The following is a 22,516-nucleotide window of genomic DNA, read 5'->3' on the forward strand; positions in this document are numbered from 1 at the left end:
TCGAAAAATCATAGTTCCACTAACTCTGCCGCTTTTACCACTACAGGCGGATCTTCTATAGGGGTCATCTGGGGTCTGACCCCTGATAAAAGCCCAAAAAATTTACATTTGATCAGTAAATATATCATTCCATAGTAAGAAGTTACTGTAAAAAGAATATGCTAGCCACTGCCAGTGCCTAGATGTGTTAGCGGGCCACATCTCTTCTAACTTTTTTTTCTTTTTTCCTTTCATCCGATTTTTTGTAATTTCAAAGTTAAAATCAAGGCCCACATCATCAATATTTTGTTGTTAAACTTCATGAGAAATTTGCTTTATTACTTGACATTGTTATGATAAATTTGTAATACGGAGTACTACGTAACTTTTTCTATTGAGCAATAATATTACGTTGGTTTGTATGTAATTATTTTTCCCCCTCTTATAGAGATCAGGTTCAGCTTATGTGGTAAAGTTTCATAGACTATCTCAGTGTATCAAATTTTTTTTTTTTTTTCACAAATTATGTAACATACCAGAATATCATAGATTATTTAGTTAGAAATAATAAATTGTACTGTAACAACTCTGATAACTAAAAGACATTATAAGTATAAGTTTACAACGTATGTATAAGATTTTAATTTTTCGGCCCCCCAAATAAAATTCTTCAAGACCCGCCACTGTCACTGCCCTCACCATCATCACCGTCACCATCGACTTTGCGACTCGACCTCCATTTGATTGTCCGCAAACCTCCTTGGGACATAGTGTTTTAAAGCAATTATTTTACTTTAGTTTAGCTTCCAATGACAACTTTTTGTATAGCTTTCTTGAGAAGCTTTAGTTTGTATTTACTTTTTTTTTTTTATATATATATATACTACCTCCAGTCCACTTTACTCGCAACTATTTTCTTTTTGGCATGGTCCAATTTACTCGCAACTTTCTCATTTCTTTCCTTTTTTAGTAAAATTTTTTATGTAAAATTACCATTATACCCTTATTTTTTTAATAATTCAACTTAGGGCCTGTTCCGATGGACTGAACTCAGCTGAACTGAACTGAACTAAATTTATTAATTAGTGATTTTTAACTACGAATTAGTGATCTTTGATTATTTATTGATTATTTATTACTATACATATGTGTATATACAAATGTACATATTAATAATAATAATAATAATAATATATTATTATTATTATTATTATTAATTATTGATTATTATTATTATTTATTGATTATTATTATTATTATTATTTATTGATTATTATTATTAGTATTATTATTTCAATTATTATTGTTATTATTATTATTATTATTATTATTTATTGATTATTATTATTATTTATTACTTATTGATTATTATTATTATTATTGTTGTTGTTGTTGTTGTTGTTGTTGTTGTTGTTGTGGTTGTTGTCGTCGTTGTAATAAGATCTTAAAAGAATGAAATTTTGCTTTATATCATTAGCAATATCATTAGACGTAAATTAAGAGCTGAACTGAACTGAACTAAGCTGAACTGAACTAAACTGAACTGAATTTCAACGGAAGAGAACAAACCCTTAGTTATATTACTAACCTTATCTGATTAATAAACAAGACTGATTAATTAAATTAATCATTCCCACCAAAATTATACCCCAACCCTTCAAATTCATCAACTCCCCAACTGCCTGAATTGAATGCTCCTCATTCTATTCATCTGATGAATTGGTTGGAGTTCATTTATTCTGGATAATTCTCCAGAATAAATCCCTCCCACCTAAACCCTACTTCTTACTTTCTCTCTCTTCTCTCGCCGAATCGATTCCCCTCTCTCTCTCTCTGTATTCCTTGGTTGGTTTTCTCTCAATTCCTCTGTCAATGGCTTCCCCTAGTGACAAAAACCTAGATCTAACTTGCCATGAAACCCTTGAAACAAGTGCTTCCAGCCGCCGATCTGGTAGCGTTACCTACAAACCCCGTCGTGGAACGTGTGTCATGAAACCCATTCGTTGTGCTTCAGTCATTGCGAGGAGGCGGATCCGTGGTGCAAAACTTGCTGACTATGACAGCGATAAGGAGTCGCCTAAGCTGGTGTTCTCTAAGGCTGGTGCCCGTGATGAACCACCGTCTGTGGTGGTTCCTGCTGGTGAGGGTTCCGTGGTTGCTGCGGTGGTTTCTGCTGGGGCTTCTGGGTCTCCAGTGACTGAGGTGGAGGTTTCAGCCACCGGATCTGCTACAGGGGAGTCGACCCCAGTAGATCTGGAGGTTTCTGAGGTGGCCAAGCCACCGGAGTCCCATGAGCGTGACGATGGCCCTTCCTCTGGCGCAAAACGCATCAAATCTGGTCCTCCAGATGGCATGTCGAGGGAGGAAGTGATTGAGGCTTATTTGCAGATCTACTACCCTCAGTTCAACCCCCCTCGTAATTGAATGCGCAGCGTGCACTCTATAAACCCTAATTTATTTTTTTATGATTCTCTGTGTTTGTGCTTCAGATGTGCAATTAATTATTTACAAGATGATGTTGTGGGTTGTTTTTGATGATTGTGTGAGTTGTTAATTACGGATAATGACTGTGATTTGAATGACATGATTAGTTGATGCATGAATGTTGGAGTAACTGTATAGTAATTGTGTTAGCAGCTCTGTTTTGGGATGATGGTGGTTGATAGATGTTTGTATGTGTTTGTTAAAAGACTAGTGTTTTGGGACAAGTTTGTTGTTTGAACCCATTTGATTTATGTTATGGGATGGTGTTGTTTGGTAGCACTTGATTTAATGGTGTTTGCAGTAGTTTGAGTAGTTCATTTGCCAAAATGTGTTTGTTGAATTGGTGGAAATCACAGTTGTTTGGTTGTTTTTGGTTGTTGAGAATGAGTCCCCTGCTGTTTTTTTCAACCATCACCTACTTGCCATGGGAAATATCATTTGTGACCCTTGTCGTGTGCCTTTGCTGCATTGAGTCCCTTTTTGATCATGCACACCCATTTTGGTTTTCCATATGATGATGGGACTCATCTGATAGCTACTTGGGTGGTTTGGATGCTCCAAAAACCTTGTCAAAAAGGTTTATGTTGAGGTACCAACACTCACTAAAGCTTTGACTGAAATCACACCCTTCTGATGGAAATAATAGGCTCTAAAAATGAAACAGAAACAGAATAAAACATGTAACTTTTTGTGAATCAAAATATTTGTACTTGACTGATTACATGACTGCCTAACAAATAAACAAGTTGTATCTCCCAAAAGTACACATAACCTCCACATAATCTTACACAAAAAGTTGTTTGAATAGGAAAAGGTTATATGTGGCAGTCAATTATGAGTCCCCTAATAGTTGCCTTCCAAAAGTAAGACACAGTTATCAGTCTGCATCTACTTCCATGTGCCCTTCATCATCTCCTGTAATTGTGACTATGTCCAAAAAATGGACAACTTGACCTATTAGCTCCCTGTCTACTTCAAGTAGTTGAGGTAGTAGTCCTTGGCTGTCCAAGCTTCTCTTCTTCATGTGTGGGGGAGAGAAGTTATTACCCCCTTGCTTTTCCAGAATCTTAATAAGGCAGGATTGAAGTGTGATCCATGTGTACTTGTTTAGTGTAGGATCAAATTCTTGAAATGCTCTTGCCACTTCCTTGATTAAGTCATCTGGATTCCTTGGAAAAGATTAATATTGTAATGATTGAATGACACTAAACAACCCTAAATCTAAAACATTTGTTTCTTGTGACTGAGCTGGTTGGAATATGAATTGAATGTTGAATCCATATGCATGACAAGCTGCTTGAAATCCTTCATCCTTTGGTACCTGATGAGGCCTAGCATTATCCCATTGGATGATTATGTCCTTTGGTAACTATTGTGGCCATTTTTCATAGATTGTAGGGATAACATGTGTTAGCAGCATCTCCCTTATGCATTCTTTTGTGACACTTTGAATTGCCTTTGTCTCTAGAGTCCCTGCATCTCTGTTCTTGCTTTTCTTTTTGGCTCTTTCATACTTTACAAAAGGAAAAGGGCCATATTTTCCATCATGTATCATGTTGTTTTCAGCATCAAACAATGGTTTACCTATCATTCCCATAAACATTGCTTTGATTTTGAACCTCCTTGATTGTTGAGCCCTGTAAGGATCATCTTCTGTTGGAAGTAGGTAGAAGGTTCTTGTTTCTGGATTGATGTAGAACCATTTCTCATCTAAATGTATCCATTGCTGCATATCAGTAAATGTTGGGTCCCCAATTGCTGGAACATGATTTATTAGACTTAAAACCCATTTAATTCTTGCCACTTTGTGTTTCTCTGTCAATGCTGGATGATTTGTGCTTGTGTGTGTTCTCAACCTGCCTTGTTGCCTTAGCCTATGCAATGCTGTTTTGGGCATTTTTAGTGCACCAGCATATCCCCTTTCAGTTGTTCTTTTTTACAATGGTACAGATGTCAGAAACTCATCTGTGTATTGTTTTGCTTTGCGTCCTGTCCTGCCTAATTCTTTGGTATTAACATCAACAACGATACCTTCAGCTAGAGAATGTTTAATTACCTGAAACCATTTTGTTGTAGTAGATTTGTGCACTGAATGTTTTCTTGCCAAATTGGCTAAAAAGCCTCTTGGCAGTGAGTCCCCCTCCATGTGCAACATAATCTCCTCAACAATTGCTCTTTTCTGTTCTACTGTCATCGCTCTTGTCTGTCTGCAATTGTGTTGTAGCTCTTCTTGGTTTGCATCATCATCTGCATTATACCCATCAGCATCATTACCTTCATGATGTTGCTGTTGTTCATGGCCTGAATCAGATGATCTGACCCTTCATACTCTTCTTGGTTGAATTGTTGTTCGATCAATTCATCTTCCATGAGCTGGCCCTGTTGAATTAACTCATCCATAAGTTCGTGTATGAACTCTCCCACGAGTCCCTTCTCTTTTGAAAAAATTTTAGGAATGTTTTTTGGTGATGAAGTGGCGGCTGGTGGTTTTTGGACGATAGTCAACGGAGCCTATTATTGAAGCTGCATCTACTAACGTTGCTCTAGGATTTAGGATTAAACTAATCAAGTTTAGATGGCTTGTAATTTTTTAGGGCTGCCTGTATTTTGTACTTAATTAACTAATTTCTCTAATGATGATACTTGAATTATTCCTCCCCCGTCCCCAATTCTCTTAAAACTTGGCTTTTGAAAATGGAGAATTAGAAGGGAAGCCCTGGTTTTATATAGGGCCTTTTGTTTGAAATTAATGGAAAAATTTGAAAGTTGGGGGAATTTGGCTACCCATTTGAATTTTGGGGAAAATTTGGGAGTGAAAAAACCTTCCCAAAAAATTTCGCCCCTTATTCCTTAAGCTGCCAGGAAAAAAAAGGTGGGAATTTCCCACTTATTCCACAAAAGTACAACCCCTTACAAAAGTCAACAAAATGGGACCACAAGTATTCCCTCCAATTTTAACTCCTAATTACATACCCTTACTTTTTCTAAATCCCCTCTTAAAAGTTTTGCCTCGGCCTCCGCAAACCCCCTCAAAGTTGCGGGTAAAGTGGACCGGAGGTAGTATATATTTTAAGTTGTACATTTTATTATCCGAATCTACTAGTTCGATCTTGTGATAGGTGGACTTTTAGATTTAATGATCCTTTCCGTTGATTGGGAGATTATTAACCCATGCATGTATTTTACCTTTCAAAAAAAAAAAAAAAAACTAGAATGCGTGGTGCATTTAGGTATTTTTTTTTTTCTCATTTAGATAGATGATAAATTGATAATTGTTCATTTAATCATAAAATGAAAATAAAAAATTAAGGGTTCGTTTGGCATTGCTGTGGTATTCTGTTTTTTGGTTTTTTGTTGTATAAAAGTATATGATTTATGTCACATAATGAATAAAAAATTATTTAAACTTATTAAAATCATAATAATTTTAAAATTTAAACTGACAACAAAAAAGTGGAAACACCTTTTTCTTGTTTCATGTTTTTGGTTTTTAGTTTTCAAAAAGACAGGACTGAAAATAAAAAATAATGCCAAACAAACACTAATTAGATTAGTTGGGTCATCGTGTATTTGAAGTATATAAAAATGTCATCTACCCTCAAGGGTGGACTTGTATTATTCAATTTATTAACTTGTTTCATAAGTGGTCATATCAAATCATACTACATCTTCTTATTTGCTTCTATTTATTAATTTGTCCATTTTTTCTTGACTTGTGTTCATTTATTATGCTTACCAATACCTAACTTACAAAAGTTATATTTTTTGAGACGTTTAAAGAAGATGACGCGTGCATAGTGCAAAAGTCAAAATAGGTACTTCATAAATTAAAAAAATTAACAAAAGTTTTAAAAACCTTCAATTTCACAAAAGCACATACTATCAATATTTAGGGAAAAAAATATTATTATTAAAAAAAAGTCATATGACATCTACATTAATAATAATAATAATAAAGATTTGTAAATTACAAATTTAAAGAAAATAACATAACTTTTAATTTACAATCAAAATCATAACTATTTAAGTTGATGACAAAGCCTAAAGTCATATGAATCCAAATCACCTTTTCAATTATTAATAGAACCCTAAAAACACAATTATCATCCATAGTTGAGAATAAAAATCCCAAAATATAGGGACATACTTTCACAAACGGAGAAAACAATGCAAAACAAAGCAAACCAAAAAAATAACAAACAAGTGAATTATATCAAAGAAAAAGAGTCTAAAGTAGTCTAATTACCGAATAAATTAAACTATTTTCGGCCTAAATGGCCAAGGAAACTAAACTTTAAACCCAAAAGAGAGAGGAGAAAGAAGAGTAAAGAAACAAGAAGAGTGTTATAGACATCAAAATACACCGTACAAGTATAAGATAATAAGATTAATTGAACGTAAAACTAATACTCCCTCCGTCCCATAATATAGTTCATGTTTTCCTATTTTAGAGATCCAAATGTTGTTCTTGTTTTCATTTTTGGATAGTATGTAAATACCATTATATCCTCACATTTTTAAAACTTTATTCATTGTACCTCCTATCATCCTTTAATTTTACACATGCCTTGTACTACGTACTTTTTTCATTTTTTCTCTCTAATTTTTGTCTATAATTATACTTTTCACTTTTATTAATGTATTTTATCCACTTTTTCCTTCCATTCTTAACATCATGAAAAAGCACAAATAAGAAGTATATTATGGTACGGTGAAAGTAAGAATTCTTAGATAGTCACCATAGAGAGAATAAAAAAAATGAACCCATTTAAGTTTTTAATATGTGATATGAGAAATAGAAATAGTTAACGATTAAAAAGAAAGTACTCCGTAATAAGTATTTCATAACTATTTCAAAACTTTGATTTTAGAAAAGTAATGAAATAAAAAAGAACGGAGAAAGTATTTTTATTCTGAAAATTGTCTTATCGATAAATATTCAATCTATATCCATCATCCATTAACGTCAGCATTGACTAGACTGTTGCAACCTCCATTATCATTGGATAAAATTAGGGCCTGTTCCGATTGACTGAACTCAGCTGAACTGAACTGAACTGAACCGAGCTGAGCTGAACTGAACTAAACTGAACTTATTAATTAGTGATTTTTAACTACGGATTAGTGATCTTTGATTATTTATTGATTATTTATTGATATTTATTACTATACATTGTGTATATACAAATGTACATATTATTATTTTTACGAAAAATATACTATATAATTATACTTATAAAATGTATGGAAAATATATTATAAAATGTATGGAAAATATATTTAAAACTTGAAACCTCTAAACATTTTAAACACATATACTATTTGATTCAAAAATAAAACAGTATTAGGAAAAAAGAACACAAAACACTTACATGTATCTAACCCATTTAAACAAATTTTAAATAAAATAATATATATATAAAAAAAAAAAATAATAATAAAAAAAAATAAAAAAAAATAAAAAAAACCCAACAAAACACCCTAACCCACGATGCTCTAACCCCAAATAAAGAGAAAGAAAAACACTTTCTCCTTCCTCCTGCAGTCACCAGTTCGGCAGTGCCCCAAACAAACACAAAAAACCCAACGAAGCTGTCTCCTTCTGCCTGTAGTCCACCAGCGGCGGTGCCCAGCCGGTTGTTTTGATTTTTCGGCGGCCTGAAGGTGTCCAAGCTAAGGTTAGTATCAATACTCTGCCTAGTTTGTTTTAGATAGTTCTGTTTTGGATAGGTTAGTATCATTCCTCCTTTCTAATTGGAGATTTTTTTTTAATTTTTCTTTTTTAATCTTGAATCCTAGCTCTTATTTTATTTGGAGATTGCAACCTAAGCCAGATTTGAAAAACAGTTTGGTCATTGAAGCTTGAATCGACCTCTCTTATTTGTGTTGTTTAAGACATTGAATCGACCTCTCTTTACTGTTGTTGTTACAATTTTAGTATGAATTGAATTATGAATTGAATAGTTGTTGAATTAATTTCTAACTGCCTAGTTTTTTAATTGCAGTGTAGTTATTTTTTTAATATCATAAAATTAAATCTATGATTAATTGATTATAAGAAAGCACGTAGAAATCAATCAATATTTCTCCCAAAAAAAAAAAGAAAAAGAGAGTAATCCATCAGTAAGTTACTTTGGTTACTTTGTGGTGTAATGTTTGTTTTGTTACTTTGGTTGATGTTTAGCCATATCTTGTTTGCAATGAGTACCAAACGGGCATCATTCACTTTGGACATTGTGACCATACTTTTGGGAATCTTGCCGGATCATGTCACCCCGGCTGGGGGGAAAGTTGATTGGGATAATGTTGTAAATATTTTAAATCAAAGAACAGGAAAGACATTTTCAGCCGTTTCTGTTAAGAATTGGTTCTCGAATATGAAAGAAAAACACAAAGCTTGGAGAGAATTGAAGAGATGAACTGGTCTTGGATGGGGGCCGAATAATTGCCCTCTAGTTGATCTTGAATCAGAAAGATGGCTAGCCTTTTCTAAGGTACTTGTTGTGTATTTTTATCCATTTAAATTTCTATAATGTACACATATGTTTTTTTCCCCACTAATGCATCTCTTTGAAACGTAATCCTTTTTCAGAAATATAAAGCCAACGGAAGATCCCTTCTTAGGACTCCATTCGAGAATGAGCAAGAATGGAATAACATTTTCAAAGGTGGTTATGCAAGTGGTGATTTAAGTTTTACACCTGCTTCACTTGGGCATATAGAACGGGAAGATGTTGATGAAGTTGAAGATGAAGGAGCAGGTGACTCTGATGATGTTCCAGGAGATGAAACCCAAACCCCCAACATTTCCATCCAGCCTCCTGTTGCCTGAAGTGACCCAAAAAAACGTAAAAGCATTGACAGCCAGCCTTCTAGAATTTCTGGTAAAAAGTCTAGGGAAGAGGATATTGATGTGTGTCTTGATGTACTGAGACGATCTTCTTTGAGTCAATCTTATAAACCCAAAAATGCTTTTGATGAAGTTCTCAGTATCTTGGACTCCATGGGGATTATAGAACCATATGGGGAATCCTTTGCTGTAGATATTCTTGATAGCTTTCGCAAAACTCCCGGTGCTGTTGATATTTTCATCATTTTGCATTCTGATGAAGGGAGACTTCACTTCATCAGGAAGCATTGTAAGATTTATGATGAAACGTATAAGCCAGACACCACTTTCAGTTCATTAATATCTGAAGATGTCTTGATGTATGACAACTAGTATGTTAGGTTGGAATTTTGTGACTTTCTGCCGGCTTTTATGTTTGTGATCAAATTTTCAATGTGGATTTTAGTTACAACATATGTTGTTGTAATATGATCGGATGATTTCGGTTACATTGTTTCTATTATGTATGTTTTTATCAACTTTTGTGACCACTATGTATCAACTTTTATTTATGCTTTTTATTTTAAATTTCGTATAAAGTAATTTGCGTTAAATTTTTTGTTGGTTATGTAGAATGGATGATGAGTTGGTGCAAGAAAGTTTGACACGTATAACATTGTATGAGCTACGGAGATTGACGTCCCAAGTTGAACGGATACCTATGCATGTTGGTGGGGAAACTGGGAGCCAATGGATTCATAGGATGGTGACAGGCCATCATAATTTGTGTAAAGAACAACTTCGACTAAGTAGAGAAATATTTATAAGTCTTGCTAATGTCCTCAGAGCACAACAATTGTTGACAGATGGTTCTGGTAAACATATGCACATTGAAGAGCAACTTGGGATAGGTTTGTACATGCTTGCCAAACCTGCTTCCGTTCGTGATGCTGCTGAAAGATTTCAACATGGGGTATCTACTATTTCGAGGTATTTCCACAAAGTGTTAGAGGCATTGCAGATATTGTCAACTCAAATAATTCGACCTTATCAAAGTTTGAATGAAACACATCCTGAAATTCAAAACAACAACAAACTCTGGCCTTTCTTTAAGGTACACATTCTCATTAAATTTTCAAGATGATTAGTGTCTATGTAATAACCTTGTTCACTTTTGTGCTTAGGATTGTGTTGGTGCCATTGATGGTACCCTCATACATGCAGTTGTTGCCGATGCTGTGGGCAAGGCCCACAGAGATCGAAAAGGGGATAAATCATGGAATGTGATGGCAGTGTGTTCACATAACATGTTGTTTACTCACATCAACGTAGGCTACGAAGGCAGTGCACATGATAGCACCATTTGGAAGCGAAGTTTAGGAGAAGCAAGAATGGGATTCCCTCATCCACCGCCTGGTACAAACTAAATTTCATGAATAAAATGGGAAAATTTATTAGTTTCGTTAACTAACATTATCATTATTGCACAGGAAAATACTATGTAGTTGATTCAGCGTATCCTAATACACTCGGGTACTTAAGTCCCCATACAGGACGTGATTTGAGGTATCATTTGCCTGATTTCAAGAGATCAGGTCCTCCACAAGGAATGTTTGAGCATTTCAATTACCTACACTCGTCTTGTCGAAATGTAATTGAGCGGATTTTTGCGATTCTGAAAAATAGGCGGAAGGTTCTATAACCTAAATTGATGTCGCAAATGGAATTACGTTTTCAGTTGCAAATAATCGTTGCTTGTTGTACTCTACACAATTTTATTCGTTTACATGAACTAGGGATTCCAATCACGCACCAAGTTGAAGTCATGGAGCGAAGAGAAGATCATACTGTGTACGATCCTAACAGAAAAGCAGCTATGGATATTGTACGACAAGAAATAACTGATCAGATATGGGAGTCAGTTCAGAGGAATGCCGAGGTAATGGAGGAGTTTGGTGGACAAGAAGAAGACGAAGAACTAACTGACTATGAAAATTAGTTTAAGTTGTGTAGTACTCTAATTTTCTCAATGAGATTAACATTAGAAATATGTTTCAAAAAAATAGAACCATTTGAACAATGAATTGTATCAATATTATTATTGTTATTATTATTATTATTAATTATTGATAATTATTATTGTTATTTATTGATTATTATTATTAGTATTATTAATATTATTGTTATTATTATTATTATTATTTATTGATAATTATTATTATTATTTATTGATTATTATTATTAGTATTATTATTATTATTTCAATTATTATTTTTATTATTATTATTATTGTTAATATTATTATTATTATTATTATTATTATTATTTTTGTTGTTGTTGTCGTTGAATAAGAGCTTAAAAGAATGAAATTTGGCTTTATATCATTAGCAATATCATTAAACATAAATTAAGAGCTGAACTGAGCTGAGGCCCTTAGTCAACCTTTTCCCAACTCTCCCCCCCCACCCCAAAAAAAAATTAATAAATCAAATCGTATTCCCTCCTCAAATTTCACACTCAATTCTCAAAAATTATTCACAACGGTTCAACGCTCCCTCTCTTTTCAATTCATCTTCATCATCTTCTTCTTCTTATTGAATCAATCGAAACAGGGGAGGAGAGAGAAAATCAAACAATGTCAAAATCATCGGAAGTATACATCGGATCAATTGATCAAGGAACAACTAGCACTCGATTCATCATCTATGATGGATCTGCAACAGCAATTGGATCTCATCAGATTGAATTCACCCAGTTTTACCCAGTTGCAGGGTATAATTTCTTCATTTATTTTTTTATAATTGCATATCAAATGTTTGTGAAAATGCGTCTGAGAATTTTCGTGTTTTTTTTTGAAAATAATTGGTGGGATTTTCTGGGTTTTTGGTGCTGATTGTGTTTTTGTTTCTGGGTATTTGAAAAAATAGGTGGGTGGAACATGATCCAATGGAGATATTGGAAAGCGTGAGGATTTGTATTGCGAAAGCTTTGGATAAGGCAACTGCTGAAGGGCATAATGTTGATAGTGGGTTGAAAGCTATTGGGATCACCAATCAGAGGGAGACAACTGTTGTTTGGAGCAAATCAACAGGGCTTCCTCTTTATAATGCCATTGTTTGGATGGATGTTCGTACTAGTTCCATTTGCAGGTTCTTATAAAAACTCTCTCTTTTTTCAATTTATAGACTTTATGTTTTAGATTTTTTTTTTTTTTTTTTTTTTTTTTTTTTTTGGGTTATTAATGGCTGACAATGGTGTATGAAATTTTGCTTATTTTGTTGGTTCTTGTGTGATTTATGACGTAATTGTTGTGGCTATCATGTCATTTTTTTGATTGCATCACTCTTGTTATTATTCAGCTCTGCTTCTTTGCAATTGTTATGTTTATCTTACTTAAATTATGTATTCCATATCATTTTAGAGATGAATATATGGTGAATATGGCTGACTACCATGATTGGAAGTCAAGAATTTGTAAATGGTGATGGAATTGGGGAGTTGTTGGTGGAATTGGGATATTTAAACTTACTTCTAAATGTTTTTGCAAAAAGTAAAGATGATTGATTAAAGGCTTATTGAAATCTTGATAGAAAGAAATCTCTTTGATGAATTTAGTGTCGTTGTTTAGGCTGCTTTCTTTAAAGAGATTTGGAGATAGATATCATTCATATTAATTAGAATTACTCTTAAGTTTCAAGGTCATCAAGGTAATTTGAAAACCTGCACATTAAGAAGGTGATTAACTGATTATGGGCATTATGGCAAGTACATGAAGGATTATGGGAATACTTCTGTTAAGTGGTAGCTAAAAATTTGGGTTTGTTACACAATCTGGGCAGCATTTGCTGATGTTGGGTCTTGGGCTTACCTCTAGAACACAAAGGAGAAAGAAAGTATGTGTTCTGTTGATTAAGGGTCTGTATTAAATTGACTATGTCTAACTTTGTCACTTTTATATCTAACTGCCCGTGCTCTCTTCCGGACTACTTCTACGCTTTCTATCTGGGGTAAGGAGGTAGGTGGTGAAGGGAATATGGACAAAAGTATGTGTATAGGAAGGAGGGATTGTAAGATAGTGCTATGGAAATTTTATTCAAGTATAGGTTCATCATATGCCCAGAGAAAAGCTCGGATATGATTTGCTAATTTATCATTTTCATCCTTCCTTGTAAATTGATTTTTTCCAATGTTATCCTTTTGTATCCTTTCCATGAGACTCTAGTTAGCAATGTTTGTTCTTTTATTTGCACACAAGTGATGGATGTAAAGGAGGAGCAAGGAGAGGAAGGGCGGGAGAAAATTGATTGGGGTGGGGTTGGATAATGTTATGCTGCTAGTGCTGGGTGTCCATTTTGGGGTTTGTTGATTGCAGATGTTTGAGGTATTTTTTTAATTTCTCTCCTCCAAATTCCAAAATCAAGGTGATGGAGTCTTACATCTTAATATCCAAATAAGGATGAACTTAGCTTGTGAACTTGATCAATGTGTATTGATCTTTGTTTGCTTGATCAATTTATGGAGGAATTTAGTCAATAGTTATAATTTTACGGTATCTATGATTCTATTTGCCATCTGTTGGATTGAATAATGCTTATTTTAATGACTGCAATTCAGATTGTTTGTCACTGTTTGATTTTTTTTCTTTTCCGTTTCTGGTTAGTGCTATTCTGACAAATTGGGTGTACTGTAATGTAGGATATTGGAGCAGAATTTGTCAGGTGGGCGCAACCATTTTGAACCATCATGTGGTTTGCCTATTAGTACTTATTTCAGTGCTACAAAGCTATTATGGTTGCTGGAGAATGTGGAAGCGGTTAGAGATGCTGTGAAAAGCGGTGATGCTCTTTTTGGAACAGTGGACTCTTGGTTGATTTGGAATTTAACTGGAGGGGTGAAGAATGGAGTGCATGTGACTGATGTATCAAATGCATCACGAACTATGCTCATGAATCTTAAGACTCTAAACTGGGATGAGGAGACATTGAAGGCCCTTGAAATCCCCCTTGAAATTTTGCCAAAAATTGTTAGTAATTCTGAGATAATTGGAAAGATTGAGACTGGCTGGCCTATCCCAGGTGTCCCTATCGCGGGATGTTTGGGTGACCAGCATGCTGCTATGCTAGGGCAGGCCTGTGGAAGAGGGGAGGCAAAAAGCACTTATGGAACTGGTGCTTTTATACTTCTCAACACTGGTGCAGAGATTGTTCATTCAGAGCATGGCCTATTAACCACAATGGCTTTCAAACTTGGGCCTTCAGCACCAACAAACTACGCTTTAGAAGGCTCTATTGCTATTGCAGGAGCTGCTGTTCAGTGGCTTAGAGACGGTCTTGGTATTATAAAAAATTCAAGTGAGATTGAAGAGTTGGCTTCCAAAGTTGATTCAACAGGTGGTGTATATTTTGTCCCAGCATTCAATGGACTGTTTGCTCCATGGTGGCGTGATGATGCACGTGGTGTATGTGTTGGAATGACAAGATTTACTAATAAGTCACACATTTGCCGGGCTGTACTTGAGAGTATGTGTTTTCAGGTCAAGGATGTTTTGGATTCCATGCACAAGGATGCAGGGGAAAAAGGTGAGGTCAAGAATGAGAAGGGTGAATTTTTGCTAAGAGTGGATGGGGGTGCTACTGTGAACAACCTTTTGATGCAACTTCAGGTTCTTTTCTACTGCTTGTAATTTCAGAAATCTTCACTTCTTATTTCAAAATCTGTTTTGGTCAAGTCATCAGTCGTACTTCCTGATTAAAATTTGCATCAAGTAGTGACATTTCTTTTGAATATAAATAACTAAAGAAGGATAGATATTTGATTATATAAATAAAGGATTTATTTTTTTTTGTTAAAATGCTTATGTCTTAAGGCTTTTATTATAAGAGCTCTTCTAAACTTACTGATTACATGGAAAAGAATTAAACCGAACTCTACAAGGTTGGTTCTTGCTTGTTTAAGGGTAACTCATAGTTTTCGATGACAAAGCTGTGAGAGTCGCTTTATTATTAGAGTGTTGGTATTAGACTTGATATAGTAGCTACTACTAATACTTTTTTTTTTATTTTTTTTATTATGTAGCTTTGATTATTATGCTGCACTGTCGTACGATGGTCGTGTCTTTCACTAATAGTTACACTACTTTATGCTAGGCTGATTTACTTGGTAGCCCAGTGCTACGACCTGAAAATATCGAGACAACAGCCCTGGGAGCAGCATATGCAGCAGGATTAGCTGTCGGTGTGTGGAAACAAGATCAAATTTTTTCGACTGAAGACAAAGCTAAGACAGCACGCATCTTCCGTCCAACATTGGAGGAGGGATTGAGGAAAAAGAAGGTGGATTCCTGGTGCAAAGCTGTAGAAAGGACTTTTGACCTGGCTGATCTTTCTCTGTGATCTGCGGTTTGTCCTTCCTATGTCCTTCACTTACAGCGCTTATCATCCAGTGGTTATAAATCTTTACATTCTTCAATAATATATGCATTAGTTAGTTTCAAATGTTTGATAAAAAAACCAAATAAATTAATTGTAGATTTTACTTCATAGTTATTCCATACATGATTCTTCAACCAAACTAAAATTGATCTGTATAGTTGGCAACATTCTTACTCCACATTTACAGAATGCAATATGGATGTTAGTATTCGTAATTTATAGATTCTGACAAGATTATTCTTGATACAAGTTTCTCGTTCTGAATTTTATGTATATCAGCTGCACATGACTAGTTCTTTTATCATATATTTGTAATCACTTCTCAGCAATGGCCAAACAAGGCTCGGTCTTGGTCCAGTGCTGGGAGCTCTAATGCTTTTATAACTTAATTACCAGACATTACTGTGAAATTCATTAGAGCATTTCTGCATACTGGGCATCAAAAAAATTTATAAAATTTACGAGGTTTGTGTAGTTATACTAATATTATATGCTGCTTAAGATACATATTACAATGGTATTGTGGTTACGATGGTCTTTGAGGATGATTTGGGATGCGTTGTATGCAAAGTATGTATGTCAGTCTGACTGATGATGTGCAGGACTGCAGTCGTTGCTACAATCATTTCAGATTTTTAGACGTTACATTGGTCTGATGGAAAAATATACAGGAGATACATACTACAAACTGAAATTTTTAGTATTATGATGATGTTCTTCGCACAGTAATACAATCAAGGAAATTAACCGTTTACGGAGATATCTATAGTTGAGGGTAGATGTAGAGGATTGCTATAGTTTCTAGGATCATAATGACAAATGACATACATGCTAAAGCTCCACTAGAAGTCTACCATGATTTAGCAAGTAGTTAGTTGAAGGCATTGAGATGGATGATGATCTTATTAATTATGATAATTAAAAAAAAACTCTAATGTATTATGTGGGAAAACATTTATCAAACACAGGAGTTTGTTAGACCTATGAAAAATTATTTGACACTAGTTTGACTTTTTATGGTCCATTTTGCCAAGTTAACCTATTTTGATCACTAGCCCATAATAGAAACCAAATGTAATCTTAAAAAAACTACCTTAAGAATTATTTTAGTTACTAGTATGGCCTGTTACTTGTAAATTATCCACAACTTATCATAGAATAAAATTAGAGGGATACTAGATTACTTATCGAAGTTTATTGTACTCATGATAACATAATTGCTTGCTACTGTAATACAATCACAAGAGATAGAAATACAAATATTTAATACAAAGACCGCCATGACATTGGTAACCACCAGAGAATATACCAATCAACAAAATCAAAACAAGCTTGACGCCAACGAGGGTTGATGTGCAGGATTGCAATCGTCGCTAGAAATATAGTTGCACACGACATACCAAAGCTCCATAAGAAGTCTTCTATAAAAGTTTTGTCATGGTCTCCATCTCCGTCTTTGATATGAGAACTAGGCGGCAGTGCTTGTGTTTGATTGTGCAAGTCACTTCCCGGAAACCCAAATAGTCCAGGATTCCCACGATAGTTACTCTCATCAAAGTCACCAAACTGTCTGGACACGGGCACTCTTCCAGTCAAGTTGTTGTATGACACATTGAAGATCTCCAATGTGTTGAGCTCAACAAGTTGCGAAGGAATGTTGCCACTCAAGTTGTTGAAGGAAAAGTCTAAACTCTCAATTTTCTTCAGGTTGGAAAAACTACCGGGGATGGGTCCCTTTAAATTGTTATATGACAAATTGAAGGAATGGATATGTTCAAGCTCACCTAATTCTGGGGGAATCAAACCCGTAAGTTTGTTGCATGATAAATCTAACGCTGACATGGTTAGTTGATTGGCTCCTGTATACGTGAGATAATCATTCTTTACGAGGACTTTCACTTTGTCTTGAAAATCATAGTCATTAATTGAAATAAATTCAATTGATCTCTTTCCGAATGACAAATTTTTGAAACATGGTGGTACCTCTCCAAATAGGTTGTTGTGTGATATGTCTAATATGTTTATATTAGACAACTCACACAACTGTAAAGGTAATTCGCCTTGTAGTTGGTTACCACCTAGTTGGAGTACTCTCAAGTTTTGGAACTTACTAATCCACCATGGGATGTTGCCCGTAAGATGATTATCCGCTAGATCGAGTGTAATTAGTTGATAAGACATCCGGCATTGACCCCCTCAGATTATTCTTGCCTAAATGCAAATATTGCAGTAACGAATGGTTGTAGAACGAAGGTATTATTTTCCCAATGTTGTTGTCCGACAAATCTAAATATTGCAGTCCCAACTTGGTTAATTCTGTAGGAATGCGGCCTTGCAAAACGTTATTTGAGACTGAAAGAACTGTTAACTTGGAGAAATTACCAATCCAAAACGGAAGCCTACCAGATACCTTGTTGTTGGAGATATCGAATAATTCCAGAGTGCTTGAACATTTAACAAGGGCATCCTTGATTTTCCCACCAAAGTTATTGTTGTTCAACTTTAACCAACTTAAAGAAGATAAGTTCATAACCAACTTTAACCAATAGTTGCAGGTAGCTCACCACTAAACTTATTGTTTGAGATAAACAACTGTGTCAACTCATGAAGTGGTTTTAAAAGGTGAGGAAGCTGAAGATTTCCAGTAACAGTAAGAGAGTTGTTCTGCAGGTAAAAAGCATCAAGGTGAGAGTTATTGGTGAGCAACCAAGTTGGGAAAGGTCCCACCAACTTATTGTCGGAAAGGTCAATGACACTCAGATTGTATTGATATGACAAAAATTTGGGAAAAGTACCAAGTGGCTCATTCAACCTGCAATCACTTTTGCAACTGAAAAGTGGGTGTCCATAATTTATCTTCTCTTTGGACTTGTAATAATTTATTTCCAAATAGAGATAAATCCTGAAGCTTAGATTGGTTGGCCAAAGAATGCATGGAAAATTTGCCCTCAAAGTTGTTATCTGAGAGATACAAAGTATGTTAAGATTTGACAAGTCTGGTAACTCCTTACTGAAGTTGTTATCAGAAAGATCAAGAGTCTGTAGGGATGTCAAGTTGCTAATACAAGGAGGTAAGCCACCCTTGAACTTGTTTATAGAAAAATCCAAATACTGAAGATTCCTTAATCTACAAAGCCAAGTACTGCAAGTATTAATTGATAGGAATTTAACTAAAATCCAATCCTTTATATTTTCCACTAATTGCCAGGTTTAGATTCTATGCCTAACTTTGTTTAATATATTCCCATTGATTATAAGTTCACAATGTGAGAAGCAATTCAAGTAATAAGATGTACAGATTATGTGATTACTTTATGTTTTAAGTTGCAAAATAACAAAAATGCCACTAATGAAACTAATACATAATTTTAATATGTTACAACTTTTGTCGGTGATGGATCAAAACCAAATTGGTCTTATTAATTTCTCATTGACCATAGATTTGTATATATATATAAAAAAAGGAAGTACTTAATTGAAAGAGTTGTGTGTTAAGCCATAGATGGGGACTTACCTTGGATGTCACTAGAAAAATAATTGGAGCCCAAATCAAGTACTCGTAGCTTCAACAAATTTGACAATTCTGTAACGACGAAGAAGACCCGATAAATAGGAAGTATACATTATATAAATAAATGAATACCCATGGTGGTTTTTTGTGTGGTTGGCCACACCGCCGTGTGGTCAGAGTTAGAATTACTTGTTTATGGGTTACTTATTTCAGAGTTACTCAGTCGGTCAATGATTACTTATTCTAAGGTTACTCAGTCGGTTAGCATGTACGTTTTCGCCAGTGATATAGTAAGGGGTTACTCAGCCGGTCAAATGTTACTTATTCTAGGGTTACTCAATTAGTTAGCGCGTTTGCGTGAGAGTAACCCTTGACCGACTCATTAACCCCTGAAAAAGTAATCCCTGACCGAGAAACCCCTAACCGACTGAATAAGCCTTGAATAAGTAACCCTTGACCTAGTAACCCCTGAATAAGTACTTCCGGCTACACGGTGTGACCAACAACATATAAAAATTTGTGTAATAAATGTGGCTAGTATTATTAAAATAGGAAATACTTTTGTATACACCTGGTTTACACTAATGTTAGTGTACATTGAGTAGTATAAGGGTAACTTATAGCTAATTTTAGGGTAACTTTTTGCCTTTTTTTTTGGAACTTTAAACATAATACAATTTTTATATAATAGACAATAAAAAAAAGTTTTATAAAGGTAATTTAATTACATTCAATCACTAATAATTGATTTTTAGTCATTTAAAATGTGATTTTTTTTACTAATAAAGCATAGATAATTTTTATTTGTATTAGGTTATTCTTATGCATATTTGGTATTCATTTAAGGGGTAACTTTTGATTACTTTAGACTATCTTTATGATGGATGTACAATAATTATTGTACACCCATTTTTTTTTTTAAAAAAAATATATACTCCCTTTGTTTTGTTTTTTTTGGACATTTTGTGAAAAACTACTTTATAAAACACTTTTTTTTTGCGAAAAACTGCCTAATAAAAAAATGTTTTAAAAAATACTATATAAAAGGGTAAACGTTGTAAAAGACTTCCATTAGTCGGAAAGTCGCCGTTGACTTTCATTTACGGCGTTAACCACATCACGTGATTTTTAATTCACCCTTTCCCTCCTTTTTTTTTAAATTGACACGTGACATGATCAACGCTAGAAAATAAAAGTTAACAATGACTTTTCAACCAGGGTAGTCTCTTACAACATTTATTTTTATAAGGTAATTTCTTAAAATATTTTTTTATTAGGTACTCGCATAAAAAGTGTTTTATAAGATAGTTTTTCACAAAATGTCCTTGTTTGGTTTTAAATGTCCAATTTTAATAGGATATATATCCCAAATAATATAAAATTTTGTGAAGAATAATACCCTTTAGATATTATTCACATATATAAATTATATTTTCATTAAAAGTTAATATTCGAAAATCATAAATTGAAAAGATTATAACAAGTTGGTATTTAGCTATTCATCTCAAAGACTAATTAAAAGATGTGTAACATAGAAAAAAGCTTCAATTGAAAGGTGCAATTACCTTGGTACAATGGGAAGCTGAATTCATTCAAACTAGCATCAGAGAGGGTCAATGTCCTGAGTGACGTGAGATCACTTACAGAGATATGGCCACTCTCTAAATTGTTGTCATCCAACTTCAAAACCCGTAGATTCTTCAAAGTGGAGATATTTGTTGAACCTAATCAGAATGACACTTGAATTGTTAATTACTAACATATGCACTACTTATACAAAACATAATGTTATATTGCAATGCAAAAAGAACCAGAAGACATGATAATACCGTGATTCTCTACCAAGCCGTTGATGTTATTATTCGACAAGTCGACATATATGAGTTGGCTGAAAGGACGGAATAATGTCACATTGAATAGCAGCCATGGCTTTTTCATTGCATCTTCAATTCATCATCTATCCACACCATCGATCTGAGGAGTAGCTTGGTAACACGTCCAGTGGACACATTGCAACGAACCATAGACCATTTGCAACAATTAATCTCCTCAGGGTTGGACCATGAATTTATCGAATAATTTGGGTTTGAATATGAAATCATATATGCCTTAAGATCGAGTAAAGCAAGGCGCTCTTCTTCTAAACAACATTCTACATGACCAAATTGATGAACTAGAAAGGGTGTTACCAATAGCAGTAACCATATCAGGTATTTTTCTACTAATTGCCACTTAAGCATCATCATTATTTCTAAAACAGAGAATTAAGTACATTAACTCTTTATTTATAACTTGTGAAAGATATGCCTTTATATACAGGGATCTCCAAGCTAAGCGCCAATGTCGTCAGCCATATAATTTATAGCCCTGTCTACACGATAAGCTGAAAAAGACGTACGGAGTATTACATAAATTTGACCAATTCAACCATAATTTCTAACCCGTAAAACAAGGTTTTGTCCCAAAACACATTTTAAATTGAGAACCTAGGAAATTTTAAGCCTCAAATAATAACTTGCATAGGAGTAGAAAATTCAACTGTTTTTCCTAATTAAGTTGTGATAAGTTGTACCCATCTAGCTAAGTACCAAAAGCCTTTGGTACGTACAAAATAATTAAAGCCCCTAAATAATTTTTATGGCTACCAAAAACCTATTTCACTAGACTTTGACTAGTCAAGTCAATGCATTACGTAGGGAAGGGACCAACTTATAAGTCATGTAATAATATTATTTAAAAAGAAAATGTCCGATTGGGATTGATGTAATTGATAATTACGAAACATACGCTCATAATATCTAAGTTAGAATGTGTGGTTACAGTTGCAAATGGTCCATCCAAGATTCCAAGGAGAAATTACGAATTTATTACCCTGATTACCATGATAAATTGGGGCGTCCTCTAAACTAAGCTCCCCAACACCTTAGTGGTTGCTACTCCATACATGATAGCCTAATGTCATTTTAGCTTGAATATATAATGTGGCATTACCGCATTAGCATGTCTAGCTACAAAGGCTTGTGACCCGCTACTGGAGATGCTGACCAAACATAAGAAATCTTGTTAATTAGACCAAATATGAGAAAACCTTTTCATGATGAAATTAAACTACAAAATACAATTATTACATTCAAGTAATCAAGTCAACTAATGAATCCAGTACAATAAAGTAAAGGACAAAGTCACAAAAGTCATGCTCAAAGTTCATTACATGATGTTTCTAATTTCTAACTCCTAAAACAATTTCAATATTTTTATTAAAAAAAAAAAAACAAACAATTT

At 34.2% G+C, this 22,516-nt stretch overlaps 3 protein-coding genes and 1 pseudogene across 4 annotated transcripts; 2 read left to right on the forward strand and 2 right to left on the reverse strand.

Annotated features, from left to right (window-relative positions):
• Positions 1 to 3,340: 3,340 nt before the first annotated feature.
• LOC110703077 lies at positions 3,341 to 4,360 on the reverse strand. The gene is made up of 3 exons (XM_021880835.1): positions 3,920 to 4,360; positions 3,678 to 3,832; positions 3,341 to 3,632 (listed from the first exon to the last, which is right to left on the reverse strand). The coding sequence occupies exons 1-3, from the start codon at positions 4,358 to 4,360 to the stop codon at positions 3,341 to 3,343; spliced, it is 888 nt and encodes a 295-aa protein (XP_021736527.1).
• Positions 4,361 to 7,755: 3,395 nt separating this feature from the next.
• On the forward strand, positions 7,756 to 11,393 carry LOC110703215. Of its 2 annotated transcripts, XM_021880971.1 has the most exons (4): positions 7,759 to 8,141; positions 9,926 to 10,406; positions 10,477 to 10,708; positions 10,783 to 11,393. In XM_021880971.1, exons 2-4 carry the CDS (start codon positions 9,927 to 9,929, stop codon positions 10,992 to 10,994), a joined length of 924 nt encoding a protein of 307 aa, XP_021736663.1. In that variant the 5' UTR covers positions 7,759 to 8,141; position 9,926; the 3' UTR covers positions 10,995 to 11,393. The 2 variants fall into 2 exon arrangements, 1 of the variants encoding a protein (XP_021736663.1); XR_002507657.1 differs by lacking the exons at positions 9,926 to 10,406; positions 10,477 to 10,708; positions 10,783 to 11,393 and adding exons at positions 8,648 to 8,957; positions 9,056 to 9,840 and having other exon boundaries at positions 7,756 to 8,141.
• Positions 11,394 to 11,645: 252 nt separating this feature from the next.
• On the forward strand, positions 11,646 to 15,996 carry LOC110703214 (glycerol kinase-like). The gene is made up of 4 exons (XM_021880970.1): positions 11,646 to 12,064; positions 12,220 to 12,441; positions 13,988 to 14,954; positions 15,439 to 15,996. The coding sequence occupies exons 1-4, from the start codon at positions 11,928 to 11,930 to the stop codon at positions 15,682 to 15,684; spliced, it is 1,572 nt and encodes a 523-aa protein (XP_021736662.1). The 5' UTR covers positions 11,646 to 11,927; the 3' UTR covers positions 15,685 to 15,996.
• Positions 15,997 to 16,870: 874 nt separating this feature from the next.
• LOC110703078 lies at positions 16,871 to 21,574 on the reverse strand (annotated as a pseudogene).
• Positions 21,575 to 22,516: the final 942 nt, after the last annotated feature.

Source organism: Chenopodium quinoa, unplaced genomic scaffold (assembly GCF_001683475.1).
Source record: "Chenopodium quinoa cultivar QQ74 unplaced genomic scaffold, ASM168347v1, whole genome shotgun sequence".
Taxonomy (NCBI): domain Eukaryota; kingdom Viridiplantae; phylum Streptophyta; class Magnoliopsida; order Caryophyllales; family Amaranthaceae; genus Chenopodium; species Chenopodium quinoa.